This window comes from Parasteatoda tepidariorum, chromosome 4, assembly GCF_982258835.1.
Source record: "Parasteatoda tepidariorum strain Cologne lab strain chromosome 4, Ptep-v5.0, whole genome shotgun sequence".
Taxonomy (NCBI): domain Eukaryota; kingdom Metazoa; phylum Arthropoda; class Arachnida; order Araneae; family Theridiidae; genus Parasteatoda; species Parasteatoda tepidariorum.
The window spans coordinates 38896056-38913307 of NC_141758.1; the positions used below are offsets into that span (position 1 = coordinate 38896056).

Genomic DNA, 17252 nt, shown 5'->3' on the forward strand with positions numbered 1-17252 from the left:
AATGATCCTTTCAATTTTTAGCTTTTTGCAAGGTATTGTGCTGTCTAATGATACTATATCATCAAAAGTTTAAGTACAGAAAATATCTAGGAAACACAAATTTAAAAAAATAAAATCCAAGATGACAAGTGTAGAGGCCTCTTTAAATAATCGAGACCCAAGTTCTAAGGACCATCAGGCTAGAAGGAAATTTCTTTATGGTCGTTATACATAAATATCATGTTATACCTCATGGTCGTTATACATCTTGTCTAATATTTGATGCAAAACTAAAGAAACACGTTTTACAAAATGAAAATGCTTTATTATTTCAAAAATTTAAGTAATAATTTTTCTCTCTTTGAAGCATAGAGGCTGTGGGACCAATATGGATGCCAAACCACGGATAACTCTCTTGTCATGTATTAAACCTGGCGCCAAAGAAACTTCAAAGTTTCGTATAATTTCAGTAAAATATAACAGAACTTCCATCAGAGAAATTATTTCGCCTGGACATTTCCTCCTTCCTAAAAATGAAGTAAACAAAATTAATTGTTAATCGATTATGGTAGTATACAATAGGATGTCCAAAAGTATAGAAACGTTTTAACACGCAATCACGTCAGATCAAAAATTCAAAAATTATAGTTGCCTAAAATCAAGATATCTCGAGAAATGCATGTCAGACAGAAAAAATAAAAATAATCTTGCATCATGCTTGGAAAAACAACTAAGGGAACTGCCCCCTATCCTTGCTGAGAGTCTCACCATTTAAGGGGGTCGAATTTGATATGAGTTGCTTGATCTTCTGAGTAGCGTTTTACTTTTTCAATATCGAGGCATCTTTATAATGAACAATTTTATCCCCTTTTCTTTTTGCGATTACGACGCCATCTGTAAACTAAAATACTAAGACCTGTTAGTTGAATTGCGCTTATTTTTGGGGCGGAATCCAAATCTACAAAATATATAATGCTACGTGAACCCAACTACAGGGGTTGAGTTTAGTGTAGTTGAATACATCTTTTGAAAATATTTCATTCAAATTTTTTTCTTTACTTGTGATCCGATGCATTTCCTCGAGATATTTAGCCGTTTCACTTAACCGTTAGACGCTCGTTTTTTTTCAAGGTTTTAGGGGAGGAGAGAATCTGAAGATTTTCTTGAATTTTTAGAAAAACACATTTATTTTCATGAGGCAATACTTTTTGTGTGGACCAATATTTTGTTTTCTACTACTTTCACCCTAAATATTAAGACATAAATAATTTCAGTGGACGCTTGCATCGAAAGTGAAATGTCATTCAAAAATATTTTAAACAAAGCTAATATATTAGAGTTTTACAGTCAAAATCTACTTGTGCCAACAGAGAGTATATATTTCTGTGAATACATGCTAATGATTAGCACTAAACCATTACAGCCTATGTATGACATACATCTGGTGTGACATTTGGAGTATGGTGGATTTGGAATAACTTTCAAGGTCATTAACTGCCTTCGTCAAAAATAGAAAAGTAAGAAATTTGCTGAAAAGACCGAAGCTCACCTTAGAAGAGAGTGTAAACTTCAAATATTAATATTGGGCCTAAATCGCAATTTTTAAAACAAATTAAATTTTTTCCATCTGTATTCAATTACTGAGGTGTGGGTCTCAAACTTTAGGCCATATCATAGAAAAATTGAGTCAGTAACTATAGGTCTGAGTACTGATTCTATTTCTGCTGTACTTAATATACTGTTATGGTTCACTGTTGCGGTTTGTAGATATTGAAGATTTAGGTATGAAATTTTTGAATGATATTTGACCTTCAATGCAAAGGTCCCTTGAAAGTATTTATGTCTTTATAGGTAGTGTAGAAGTAGTAGAAAATAACGGCTAGTGAAATGATCCACTCGTTTCATAAAAAGTATTACTACATGTAAATTGATGTGCTTTTTCTTAAAATTCTAGAAGATCTTCAGGCCCCAAAAACTTTAAGAAAATGAAACTTCCCAAAGATAAAAGTATGCGAATCTAATAGTTTTAATATCCTGAAAATGTCCACAAAATCGAAAATGCCCAGTACCAACTTGCCTGACTACTTAAAAAAACTGACTTCTAGCTGGCGCATTTGTGCATTTTAAAATTGATTTTTTTTTAAACCTATAAACAGTACCAATCAATATGTGGTTGAACTTAACTCTTTGATTATCTGAAGAGTTTAGAAATAGAAATCTAGTAATTCTTTAATTGCTGATAAATGTGAGAAAAAAAATTTGAAAAATGATTTACCTAAAGAAAAAACAGCAAACCCAGGAGGATTTCTTATGAGCTTTTTACCGTTGTCAATTAAAAAACGCTCCGGCATGAATTTTTCTGGTTGCTCCCAATAATCTGGATCATTGTGCATGGCCCAAACATTTGCTGAAATTTCTGCTCCTTTTGGAATTGTTAACCCTCTTATCTGGATATCTCGAATAGCTCTGAAAGAAAACAAACACTAAGTGAGGTCCGCAACACAGATCATTTGACGCGAAATAAAAAATTTTCGACGGACGACTTTTCGAACGATCCAGTTCATCTTTTTCAAGTGACATCATCATTCTTTATTTGGTAGTTATTATTTTATCAATATTTTAAATAATTCTATTAGAAAACAAACGACTATAAAGAAATTAAAAATCTTAATGAATAATAAAATACAATTCACGATCTTCAAACCCTTAGAAAACATTCTTACTGAATCTGGTTTGGTCATTTAGTTTAAAATGCACCAATTAAATTCTCAATTTATATCTATATATTTCATATGAATTATTCCAGATGAAAAAGTTACACTAAAAAAATGCAAATAATGAAGTATTGGAAAATAATAGATATTAAAAGGAAAAATTCGTTTTCTAAACGTTTTAATATAACACAAAACCATTTGCTTACAACAAAAACGAAGAATAGCATATCTCTACTCTTCCTTTAAGATTGAAACCAATTAAACTTTTTATTTGATTTCGAACGGCAGTCTCAGAACATCTTAGAGCGAGCTCCTAAAGCTCCAAGTCAAATAAATCACCCATTATATATAAATATTACAGAAATATTTATAATTGCATTTTTGAAGCTATTATCAATTAGTTAATAAAATCTAATATCATAAAACTCTTAAAAACGCAAACTGTTTTAAAAGAGAACTAAAATTCAAAAAAGGATTTTATTTCAGTCACGCCTAAAAATTAAGATGTTGAGTGCTTCATTTTCGATAAACGGGAAGAAGTTCCTTAATGAAATTTAAATTCTTAGAAAATATAGGAAAAAACTGAAACTATTGATATGTGTTTAAAACAATCGAAATTAAAACCAAAAAAAAACAATAAAAGGAAAGGAATTTGAAATTTAAAGCACAGAAAATGTAATAAAAAAGACGTATTTTTAAGTTAACTATTTGTTTTACCGAAAAAATTAAATGGGGACACATTGATTTCAAAAAGCATGTAATGAATTTTCGGTGGTGATAGAATAAAATCAATAGTCGGTAATTGATATCAAACAATAAAACCAATAAAGCAAGTTAATTAATTGAAATTATAAACCAAAATAATAATAAAATAAAGTAATTGTGATCTCTTTATTACGAACACTGGTTGCCCATTGGCCACATGCTTTTTCTTTCTGGATCCGTTAAACGCCACAACATTTCAAATCACGGGTCGCAAAAACTGTCTCAATTGATGTTTGTTGTCGGATTGGTTTTCATATCTTGCCTATGTGCGCGTTTCAAGGCGTCACGAAATACTTTTCCTTCTTCAGCATTCATATTCATAATAAAATCACCGTCAAGCCAGTAATTATACGTTAATAATAAAAAGAATTTAAAAATACTTTAAATTATTACTATTTAAATACATTAAAAATGCCTGCTAGTGAAAATAAAAAGAAAAACAGCAGCGGTCGTCATAGCAACGCATGCAATGACGACGCATGAGCACTATTTACTGTTACTCTTGAACACAGTTGAAAAGTGCGGGAACGCCATCAAATTCAAACCAAGACCCACTTTGCCAATGGGTAATAACTATTATGTGAGCTAAAGTTTCGTACAAAATGCATAATATGTTAGAAATATGAAGAAAACAAATCTTTAAAAATTAATTTATGCTAAAAATTAAATATTTAACGAAATTATTACCTCCTGCTTGAAATAAGAGTTACAGAGTCTGAAAACCTCTGCCCCTCCAATATTACAGCAAATGTGTAGGGAATTTTATCCCTTTCTTCGTAACTTGCTTTTTCACTTTTCCCCAACACTTGTGTAAGTTCTTCATAGACTTTTGTTTGAACATCTTTGAACTCTGACATCAACCTGATCAACCAGTCTAAAGATGCGAAAATCAAATCACTAGCTCCAGAATGTAACGCAAGAGCGTTTCCTTCAATAATTAGTTCTAAAAAATAAATAATAAAATTTTTATAATATGCGCAGACATCATAAATGAAGTATAATAATAAAATTTAAAGTTTGCCCATTTATTTTATTACTAACGACATTAAACAGTTTTATGATGCTAATATAAATTCTCCAGCTATTTTTTCTCAAAATCACTCAATTATTACCTGACTTGTTATTCCACTTTTGTTTTTAATTTTTAATACTAACACTGTACAACAAGAAAAAAAAAATTCCAATGCCCACCTGTGTTAACATCCGTCAATTCAGGCAAATACAGCGATTTTGTTGGCATCTCTCTCAGGGGCCCATGTTAGGTGGGCCAACGTCGCTCCCACAGTGAGGACAGATAGTACGAGAAGGAAAGAACATCCATGCCTTACCCGGGATTCGAACCCAGAACCTTTCTGATGCAAGGACAGTTCCCTGCCCCCTACACAAGACAGTCGGCTACAAGAAAAAATATTCGTTCGATAAAAGCATGTGTTTCCTTGTACATTTTTGAGCTATTATTTTTTGTATACCCCACAGCATTTTCTGAAAAACCCTCTTTTAAGCTTAACGACTCTATGCATTTTAAAAACACACCATAATGACTTACAAGCGTAGAATAGGCCCTCTCATTAACAATAAGACCGTTGGCCATCTGGAGGAATTTTTTGGTGACAAAAGCCTTTTCTACCTTCCTGAAATTTTGAAACTCTAGAGGCATTAGAATTAAATTTGCTAGAAGCTTGGCGACTTTTCTTCCACTAAATGCGATGGACTACTTTGGGCCCTATAGATGAATTAAGCATCTACTTAATACAGAATCACATAGTTCCATCTAAAGGGCAGAAAAAACGTTCCAATTTGTTCCACATTGTAATACAAAAGAATTAGTAAAAACAATACAATTAATGCTCGACAATTTGATGGATTGTTAAATTCCTAATTCTATCGATGGAAAAATGCAAAAAAGGCTGACAAATTTCAACAATGAAATAGTTAACTGAAAAACTAAACTGTAGCAAAACTATAACGGAAAACCACATTACCTGAATAGTTATATGTGTCCAGACCCAGTTTTCTTAAGCTTGTTAATTTTTCTAAATACAGATTTATAAAGTCTCGTACGTCATGATATTTGTTAGAGTTTTGATGGTTCAAAATTTCTGATCTGAGAAAGAAACAAATGCATGTATATTTATAATCAAAACAGCTACACATAGAGCTACATATATAACAGCTATATCTGTTCAATTTTAAGCCCAAATTTATATCATGTTTCAATATTTTTTGCTTATTTTGGCATTTTTAAACTAAAGAGTTACTCTGTTAGTGCGTATGAAATAAAACCTAGCTACCTTTACAACATGATGATATAACAGGGATAGCATACGTCCCACCAAACTGGGCGTTATTTAATAGTTTTAAACTTGTATAGTTTTAATGTATTTAACATTTCAAAAACGAACCAGCAACCATTGCATCTTTTTGAATTTATTATATGTAATATTTGCAATATTTAGAATGGTGCAATAAGTTGCTATTTTAAATGTGAGCTTCGGATAAATTTTATTTGCTCACTTGATCTAAAGGCAGTTAGAAGCCATCTGCTCGAAATTGGCGAAACCGTTGCTGACGTGAAAGCGCCAACACTGGGAGTTGCTTATTCTTTTTCATTATAGGAATTCTAGATTTTTATGTTGAAAATCTAAGTTTACACGCTATTCTTATATGCCTGCATGTAGTGAGTTAAACACAAAACTGCTCCTCGGGGTTAGCTCTTTTTTAAGAATGTTTTTCGAATCTCTTTCAAAAAAGAAAATAAAAAGGTACACTTTAAGTACCTGATACTTGATGCAAAGCTTAAATTTTAAAAGTGTGTATCATAATCTCTTGTTCTAGACAATTACAAATCTTGTAATTACAAATTTTCATGAGCCAAAATAATGCAGTATTATTTTGTTTCATTTTATAATCGTCTTTGAACAATCCACCCAATTTTGAGTTTACAACTACCAATGCTTAACTCCGTATCCTTTTAGTTTTTGAACCCAATCCAGAAGACAAGGGAACAATTATTGGAGGAAATTCGCTTTCAATGAGGACTTGTTTTATTAAACTAATCCGCATTCGCATTATATGGAGAGGAAAACCACGAAAACCTCCCACATTAAGCCTGACGGCAAAGGAACTCTAACCCGGGTCATCTCTTCGTAATGCGAGAGCTCTATCCCTTTAGCCACCCTGTCTCAATGCAGTGTTATTTTATTTTATAACTGTTGCTGAACAGCCGACCCAATTTTAAGTTCACGACTACCAATTTTCAACTCCGTGACCTTCTAATTTTAAATCCAATACAGAAGACAAGAGAAATGCTGGATCACGTATTGGGAGAAATTTGCCTTCGTGGAGGACTTTTGTTGGAATTTGCGTTTCACAGAGAGGAAAACTGCAGTGTCATTGTAAATTTTTAAATATTAAATAAAACTAATCCTAAAAGCTTTTCATTTCAAAAGACTGCGTGACTGTTTTTTTTTTTTTTTTTCCTTTACTGACATTTTGCGCTTCTTTAAAACTGGTATCAAGGTTGATGAATAAGATTGATAAAAAAAAACTTTACCAAACATACATTAATAACTGTTATAAGCTTACAACAGTTATAAAAATCGCATATTATTCACTAAAAAAATTTTTTTTGTAACGGTAGAACTTTTGAGAAAAGCCTTAAAAGGCCCTTTCTTCCTTACCGAATGAGCCGTAGACGATTGGAGACGGGGAGGGAAAATTCTAAACATACTTTTAATTCTCTTTATTTAATTTTCACAAATAAACTGTGATGATGGATATTTATTCTATTTTGCAGTATCTTTCGATACGTGTAAAATACAAGGCCACCTTCCAATCACAATTTGAGAGATACAGTTTGCGGTATTTTAGATTATCTATTAATCTTTTGTGATAAAATTATGCCTATACAATTCCGCAATCAACAGTTTTTTGATAATCAGTTACATAGTATACAGTTGTGCGTCTTTAGATATTTTGTTTTATGCAAATAACGTTCAAAGTATTTTTTAGCGTCATGCAAATTCAGCTTTTATTATCTTAATCTGTAATAAAATTAAATATTAAAAATCTAAAAAGTGAGAACGTTATAGTCTGAAATTAATTGCTCAAAACCACAAATCGCATCATTTTATTGCTTTAACGTTTTAAGGAAAAGTCATAGAAGCTCTTAAATTATCTAACATTTCTCCTAATCAAATAATCCTTCATTTTCTACCTTTACTAAAAGATATTGTGCTGTCTAATAATAGTGTATCATCAAAAGTTCGTTAAATACGAAAAAATTATTAAGAAAACACAAATTAAAAATTTTATCTAAAATCCAAAACCGCGAGAAAGTGATCTCTTAACAGAAATTGAAATGAATATAAGCTTTAAATCTATTTATAATTGAAGACTGTGGAAGAAGTAGGTAAGTGACATTTCAGCGAATTTGAGTAAATGAACTTTAAAGCTTATACGTTACTCGTTTTTGTCATTTCGCTCAAACTTTATGTTTTTGTGAAGACATTGTGTCATTCATAAGTTAATATAACTTTTAATCATGATTTGTTCAATCTAATAACTTAAAGCCACCAGGAAGAGCAATAAATAATAATAAATATAAGAAAAATTGAACTTTTAAAAACTATTTTGCTTTAACTGTGTTAGTATATCTCCTTCAGTTAAGTGCATGATTTCGTAATGTTGATCCTTACCCGAACTCATTGATTATTTAGTTTTTTTTTTTTTTTTTTCGGTTTTTTTCCCAAGGCGTGCAAAGAACGAGTATACAACTAGTAAGAATAATAAAATGCAATAATAATAATAAAATGCAATAATAATAATATGTGAAAAAGTTGCATAAGCATGAAAGAATATTTATTTTCAACTCAGCAAAATATTAAATTCATTAGCAGGGTATGGAACACAAAGTATTGTGATCCAGAAACGATAAAATTGTATGTTGAAGCTATTTAAGGGATTTCTGTTTCTTTCTATTTTTTAGTCATTGATTTTGTAAAAGAATCTACATTCCTCCTCAGTTATGGAAGCTGTTGTTTCAAATGTTCAATTTTCTCCAGAATTTCTTCGAATTTCCAGCTACTTAGAGTTCGATGCCATTGTTCGTCACTGTTTATTGCCAAGCGGACTTACCTATTTCTTCCACTAAGAATCTTCGGGATTAATAGATTTAGCAACATAAATTAGTGTTATATAATTAGATAAAACTAAAATAAGAGCTTTCCTCTGGAAACAATTTTTAAAAAAACCTTCTGCTGTTTAAGTTCACAGTCTATTTCGCTCATACCTGTGTCTAAGCAACAAAAAGCTATATCTTGTGCCGCGGTGGCTCAGGAGATAAAGAGCTCTCCTATAAAAGAGGAGACCTAGGTTCGATCCCAGTGTTGACTGGTGAATTTGAATTCTGCTTCCGACTCGCCCCAACCATAGTGCTGACTTAAAATATTTTCATTTGTTAAACGGATAAGTTAGAATCCCTTGCCATCGGGCTAACCGTGGAAGATTTTCATGGTTTTCCTACCCATGTAAAGCAAATGTGGGTTGACTCCATCAAAAAAAAAACTCTCCAGAAAGGTTAGTTTATCCCAATGCTTTATCCTGGAGTTTCTTTGTCTTCTGGATTAGGTTCAAAATTACGAGGGTACGCAGAATTGTGGAACATTGCAGAACATTGATAGTCGGAAACTCGAATTTGGGTCGGCTGTTCAACGACGGTTTTAAAATATTATAAAAAGGAAAAATCTTCTCGATTTTTTATAATTTCATTTGACTTAATTAAAACAATATCCAACAACTTAAACTATTATTATTATGACTTTATTAAAACAAACAACTTAAATTATGTCCCAAAAAAAATTCCCGAAAATCAATTCTCTTTTCACTCTATTAGTGGTGTTTGTTCGCCGAAATTTACGTACCTCATAAATTCACTGAAATCTCGAATCATGAGAGCTGCTTTATCGTATCCTGCTATATTAAATACTTGCAAAATTTTCCACAGTCCAGGTACAACAGCAGCTGCTTTTGCAGTCCCTGTATACTCAAAAACGGCACGAGAAAATTCCACAGATAGACGAATTATATCTTTTTCTTTTTCCTTGTCCAGTTTTCGACCGATTAAGAAACTAATAACATTATTAGAAATTGAAAACTGCAGAGCTTCAGAAATTATTGTTGGTTTTCCTTCTAAAGCTTTGAGGTACAACAGAAAGCAATCAACTTCTTCCTAAAATTTAATAAAAGAATTGTAAATTGCCAGAAGAATTTATTTTTCAACAGTTACAATGCATCTGAAACAAAGCTAAACAAAGTAGATATAGCACAAATAGAGTCACATATACGGAGATACTGGCATTTTGTTTCCATGATGAAAACCCTTCATCAGTGCTGAAACACAGAGATGAAGAAAAAAAAAATGACAAACAAGTTGCAAAAATGAAAAAGGGGCTGACGAATAGGATAAAAGGAATAAGTTTTTTAACAAAATCAATCAATAATTAATTGATTGATTTTGTTAAAACTTAGTCCTTTAAAGAGAGGAAAATGAGAGAAGAGATCTGGTTAAAACAGAAATGCAGAAATTTTAAGAAAAAGATTTGTTCCCAAGCATTGGAAAAAAATCTACTTTCCTCACAATTATACACAATTAATCACTTAAGTAGGTAAATTCATACTGATAAAATTATATTAACATTTATTAATTCTTAAGCATTGCTGATCATATATCATGTGATATAGTTAATAAATTAATATAACTTAAACTAAATCACCTTTGTAACGTAGAAGAAAAATATTATTTGGAATCATTCAAAAAATAACAAGAAGAAAATAAATAGTTTACAGAATGCATGTTTCACACTTTGTTCTTCTAATATTTGCAATTTCTTTTACTATTTCTTATAATTCAGATACTAAATAGCAGTACATTTATTTTCTTATAATAAACAGGATTTATAATAAATAAGATATTTACTTTGACAACTTCTTCCCAATACGCTTTTCCAAGACCTAATTCACTTATTGTCGATACAAAAAACTTCCTTTGTTCTTGCCATATTTGGCCATTTTCTTTCATAAGACCTACTCAAAAATTAAAAGAAATTAACTGAGAATATTTAACTATATATATATATATATATATATATATATATATATATATATATATATATATATATATATATATGTGTGTGTGGGAGATAGTGCAGCATAGGAGTAAATAATGACGATAATTTAACAACATAACAATTTAATAGAAATAAAAAGGATGGAAGGATATAACAGTAAACGTTATTGACATGACTCGTGAGTGAGAGCTGCCTTCGCGCAGTGGTCTCCGGAATGCATGTGACTAAGAATTACAGTGTTCTATGGTATAAAGTAAGAGTTAATTATAAATTCGGGAGTTTCCCTTCGGGACTTCCCCTTCTGGTCTGGCTGGCGCCTCTCAATGTCAAGAGGATGATGCAACTTCTTTTAATATTACAAGATGGTGGATGACGCAATGTTCGCAGTTGTTACACTATGGTATTGAAACCTACATATATATATATATATACGGTGATTTTGAAGCCATGATAATGGAAAGAGGGAAAGTGAGGAAAACACGTATTTTTCAAATTCATATTCTATTTATCAAGAGTGTAAACAAAAACCTTTCTCGGTGACTGCAAAACATAAATTGCATACAACAAAATGTATTATGCGTTTCACCACTGAGACAGGATCTTGTTCATTGAACCGATCACCATTTAATACACGGGGATTCCTCGGTCAATGGGATTCGAAAATACGTTCTGAGGAGCACTAGTCCAACGTTCTACCAACCAGGCTCTCCCGGCCTTAGGACCCACTGAGCTATGCCGGCTGAAGCTCAGCTATTGGTAGGGTCTCCCAATTATAACAAGTCAATGGTAGGGCACCAGATCATGAGTAGTACCCTGGTCTTCTTCCCATGAATCCCAAAAATAAAAGCCGGACTGATTCTACCTGGACGACATGGATTGATTAAGGACTTGAGAATTAGATCTGGGAATGTTCGTGTGCTGTATAAAAGGGACGCTTTGAAAAAGCTGATTAAGAAGCATATCGTATATTATGACTTGAACTCTTGCAAAGATTAGAAGACCCCAAAGATTAGAAGATCTGGGAAACAAACTTTTGGCAACAGGTCAATGGTGAGGCACCAGTTCATGAGTAGCACCCTGGTCTTCTTCCCTTGAATCCCAAAATAAAAGCCGGACTGATTCTACCTGGACGAGATGGAAAGGGACGGATGGATGGGACGAGATGGATGGATCTTCCGCAGTAGTAGTAATACTTAATTTACTTAACATTAGAGCTGCACAATGAACTATTAGCGACCGTATCGAAAACTCCCCTGAGGATGATCCGAAGACGCGTCAAGTAAATTTTGATCCCTTGTGGAAGGGACAGCTCCCTAACTTTGTTAGCCCGACAACCTGCGAGCGAAATCAAGCCCCTTGCGGTAGAACAATTTAGTGTGGACAGATACCCCGCACCCTCGTTCCCTTCGCAGTCTAATCAAATTGATCACTCAACTACTTATTGACCACTGCCAGTAATGCTTAATTTCGGTGATCTACTGGGAACCGTGTGTTGCGATCTGTTCAGTGTGAAATGTATGGATGTTTCTTACAAACTTGAGAATGGGAGCACGAATTTGGATAGGATTTTTTTCGTGTGTCCAATATTTATGAGGCGGTTTGAAAACAATTACCCCTTTCCGGAGTCTTGTAGTTTATTCTAAATATTGAGAGAGAAAAATAAATAAGAATAAATTACTTTGTTGAAATTTACGGATTAAACTTTCCTTCATATCTTTGGAATGAGTTAACTTAAGAGCACAGCTGTTTTTATTACAGACTAGCCGCCTAAGGCGGCCAGCTGTCCGCCACGCTGAAGGTTTTCACAAATAAAGTTTTTTAAAACATGGCCGGAAATCTGAAGATTAGTGGACAATTAAAGTGTTCCTGTCCAGCAATTTTGTCTTCATATCCAGTTCTGCTGCAGATGTGTTATAGCTCTTGAGGATGTTTGAAATTATATAGCTGCAACGCTTAAGGAAAAAAAGAACTAAAATGCTAAATACATGAAAAGAACACGAAAACGAATAAACTTTTTATGGTATCAATTTCTATTTCTATATAATTTTTTATGGTATAAAATTCTATTTCTATATCTGTTACGTCAAGCACTCAGGTATTATAATTTGATCTAGTTGTGCTTGTATGATTTTGATCTAGTTGCGCTTTCTACGTCATTTTGTTAACATCGTTTGGTTTGTTATTTCTAAGTTAACTTTCAAAAAATTGGCTGGCATCAACATTTTTATTCTTTAAGTTGTTTATTTTTTCTTTTGGAATTCGTTCCTTTTTAGCGAAATGTTTTTCAACCTAATCGAATTCTTTGCCGACTGTTCTCTGTATATATAAAGAAAATAAAGTAAATATTTTTAAAGTGTTGTGAAAAGAATTTTTAGTTGTACAAAGTACTACAATATCGCTATAAAAATTATCCTCTTCGCTTAAGAAAAAAAAATAGAGCGTGGAAAGAAGAAGAAAAACTTATTATAACAATTATGAACAGCGACAAATATATCAAAGCGATGCGTTCTATTTACGTATTGAATATGTTGCCACATTTTTAATACAAAAGTTAAACTTTTCTCCACTTTAATAAATGTAAACTAATGCGAACTTTACAATTAAATTATTAATTCCTTCGTATATTATTGGTTTAAGTTGTCGAAAATTAATATTTCAATTGTGAGGTTCGCATTAGCATACATTTATAAGAGTGGGGAAAAGTATATGCATTTTTTAATAGTTTTTTGAATATGGCTCTTTGAAGACGAAAAAGCAGACGAAAAGCATAGACTTACAAAATGACTGATAACTAAATAACTAATCAAAATTTTTGAAAAAGAAAAAAAATACTTCTTCATTATGTCAAAACACAATTATGGGCCGAGTTTCGTGCCCGGGCGAGGCTTCTGGGGCGATATATTGTGATTACAGACACACACACACACACACACACAGCTGCGTTTATTATTATGTATAGATTACTAATATTTCTCGAATCATTTAGCGAATCTACTTTAGCTTTTTAAATACAACATTGAAAAAAATATGCTTTTTTTGTTTTGTTTTTTCAACCAGCATTATATATATATATATATATATATATAGAATTGCAACAAAATGTTTTAATTTCTAGCATAATTAATAATAGCAAATTGATTTCACCAGTATTGTTTTAATCCGTCGAAAGCGTCATTTAGCCAATAAGCATATTTTGTTTTATTTAAAATGTTAGCATATTTTGTACTGAACATTTTAATAACAAATTCACCACGATACCAATTTTCGCCAAATCTGAAATATTGGACCAAAACGCCTAAATCAGATCAAGTAAGAGATAATAATTAAATACCCTCTCACTTTTGCAATATGATACATATTGTCTTCGTTTTTGACTGTATGAAATTAAATCTCGAAGTACTGGAAGTTCTATTAATTCAAAAAGGCAGACCAGCTGGTCACTGTTGGCGGCTAGTGCTAAATATAAATAAGCATACTAAATGGCTAAATAAGCAAATAATGTCTTAGTTTTCTATAAAAATATCCATTTGAAATAGTCACACATTATGACATTTAGAAATTATCACTGAATTCTATTATTTCTAATCGAACTTTTTTTTAAAAAGCTAAGGAATTTTAACAATTTAAATATTTACTTTAAATCCGAGTTGACAACAAATTTTTTAGTTTTTTCCAAAATAATTTACTAAAAATCGGCTTCATTTTCAACTATATAATACGAATTATAAAAAATTTTAATAAAGGAAAATGATAAGAATAAAATGAGCTCACCGAAATTTGGAACGTGAGAAAAAATTTCGCACGCCTTATCCAAGCTGGCTGAATTCGAAAAGACCTCTTTCATCACAGAGAATTCATTCAAAACCACGGTATACTTTGTTCCTAAATATACGCTAAAAATACAGAAAAAAATGAAAGTTTTTAGCTAAAACTTCGGTATAAGAAATAAAATAAATGAGTCATAAATTTGTAAAATTCGTTTACACAGAAGTGCCATTTGCTTGTGAATTAGTCGTCTTTGAGAGGGAAGAGATTCTAAGCTCTTGACCCTTGGGTCATTCAATTTGCAATGCATTCAGATAGCTAGATTTTTCCAGTCTACAATATACCGAGAATCGGCGGATTATGGAAGAAAGCCAAGTGATTTGACAAGAAATGACATGTGACATTGAGAGATCGTGGTGAACGCAATGAGAGTACGTACGATTCCATATAGCCTGCCAAATAGCACGTAGCCAGTTGCTGATGCTTGCGTGTCCATAGATTTTTGTTTATACAGAAGTGCCATTTACTTGTGAATTAGTCTCCTTTAATCGTGGAGAGATTCTGGGCTCTCAACACTTGGGTCATTCAATTTGCAATATATTCAGATAACTAGGATTTTCCACTCTACAATATACCGAGAATCCATGAATTATGGAAGAAAACCAAGTGACCTGACAAAAAAATGACACGTGACATTGAGTAATCGTGATGCACGTAATGAGTACGATACTACATAGCCTGCCATATAGCACGTAGACAGTTGTTGTTGTTGCTTGCGTGTCCATGGATTTTCAAAGAATATCAAAAGTCAGTACAGATTGCGGCAGCCAGCTTCGGTTCCTCTTGAATATAGAGACCAGATCTTAGATTGTCCTCAATTGACACCATTCCAAATTTCAGACCATGTGGTGTGAATGCTGGGTACTCGAAAATGTGTCTCGGTGTTCCATAGATAATGGAAATGTGAAAATGTGTTCCATTGATAATTCTATGTCGTGGCACGTAGCCAGTGAAGTCCAAAATTAGATCGAATTGTCAATATGGGTCTCCGAAGCTGTAGACCTAACTCGTTACTAATTTGTTATCTCTAATTCAATGGCACTTGTGCTATCTCTAATTCGATGCATTGTACAAATTACATGTTTGGTGTTATTTTTTATTAATTTCCAATGCCCACCACATTTGGCCACCATATGCCATCGTGGTACTCAACGGGTGAAATTGTTGATCTCTCTTTTTTATGGTCACCATATAGGTGGATCAACGTCACCCGAACAACCTAAGCAAGACAGAACAGAAAGAGAAAATTTACATCCGTGCCCAAAGCTGTATGCGAACCCGGAACTTTTCTGACATGATATCAGCTCCCTGACCACCGTACAAACTGTCGGGTGGGTTAATCCTAATAATATGAGCAAATGCAGTTTATTAAACTTGAAGCAAAAATAAAATTGTAATTGGAAAGAAAGACAAACAAAAATGATTGTCAAAGTGAAATAATTAAAATTAATTCCTAAGAATTAAAATTAATTATCTAAAATTAATGCGATCACAGTAAAAACAAATTTCGTAAATATAAGATATTAACTCTTATTAAAAATAATATATTTTTTTACATTTTTATAGATAACTAAGCTACTCCACTCCTTGCATAAAATCCATGAAAATGGTGACCTAGAATTATGTCATAAAATAAAGTCTTAAATTTAGTTAAAGGAATTAAATATAAACTTACCCTATGATGTCACCGTACTTTTTCCTCATTTTGCTCAGAGTTTTATGAGGTTCTGAACCTAAAAAGGGTAGACTTCCAAATATCGGAATCATGGGTGGCCCCGGGGGCAGTTTTTTACCCCTTCTAATTTTATAAAAACTTGCTAGAAAGCATAAAATGGCACTCATTGCTATTAATAGCAGTACATTTGTAACAGAATAAATTTCACAAATCGAATTTAGAATATACATGTTAAATTGAATTTTATATAATACTGAGCACTCTTTCAACGTTAATTTCCTACTCCCCCGCAAGAAATAAAAATGCATCCAAAATTGTGAAAGATTTTTATAAATCTACACAAACAATGCGCAGGTGGATAATCGTAACTAGCTATTGAAATCGTGACGACAGTTTTTATGTATGTTAGACATTTCCTTATTTTTTTTAATAGTCAAAATACTTATAACATCTTATAGGATAATTTAAGATTATATGAAAGGAATATAACAGGAGTATAATATAAACAGGATATAAACAGGAGTTAGCCTAAATACCGGAAAAATTTCTATGCTAAAGCATTTTTTTAACTTTCTAAAAAAATACATAAAGAATCCTTTTATAAGTGTTTAGGTTATGATATTTCTCATACTTAGCAATGAAGCTTAAAACTTTTAGAGGTCTGAGAGACTGACAATAAATTACAAACACAAAATAGTGTTTTTGAACACGCTATGCCAAAAAATGTAACAAAAAATTATAACTTGTAACAATTATTTGGTTATTATATGCAATAATCTCACATAATAACCAAAATTAATTAATTTTCGTGACCCTAGCTTAAATTTTAATAGAGATCTGGACATTTTATAAAACAAACCAAAAATTTTGTCGTCTTTCGTTTTTTCGTGATAACTTTAAAAATATGCAATTAAATTATTATACAAAATTTTGGGGGCAATTTAAAATTAATTGCAAAATTATTGCTCTGAGATTTTAAGAAATTCCGTTTAAAACTTCACAAGATATGAGTAATTAAAGTAGTTTATTTTTACGACACATGTGAGCAAAAAAATTTTTTAAAAAAATAATAACTGTCTTAATTCTATTTGACATACTAATAAAAAAAGTTCGAATTGAATATCTTAAAAATTTTTAAAAGTTTCTAACAATTTTCGCAATATTTTT

The 17252-nt window shown here is 31.9% G+C and overlaps 1 protein-coding gene across 1 annotated transcript; it reads right to left on the reverse strand.

Moving 5' to 3' along the window:
• Positions 1-282: 282 nt before the first annotated feature.
• Positions 283-16412, reverse strand: LOC107448652 (cytochrome P450 2F2). Its single transcript, XM_016063954.4, has 8 exons — positions 16086-16412; positions 14357-14478; positions 10435-10541; positions 9380-9687; positions 5441-5562; positions 4146-4401; positions 2255-2445; positions 283-506 (listed from the first exon to the last, which is right to left on the reverse strand). The coding sequence occupies exons 1-8, from the start codon at positions 16391-16393 to the stop codon at positions 319-321; spliced, it is 1602 nt and encodes a 533-aa protein (XP_015919440.2). The 5' UTR covers positions 16394-16412; the 3' UTR covers positions 283-318.
• Between the last annotated feature and the right edge of the window lie 840 nt (positions 16413-17252).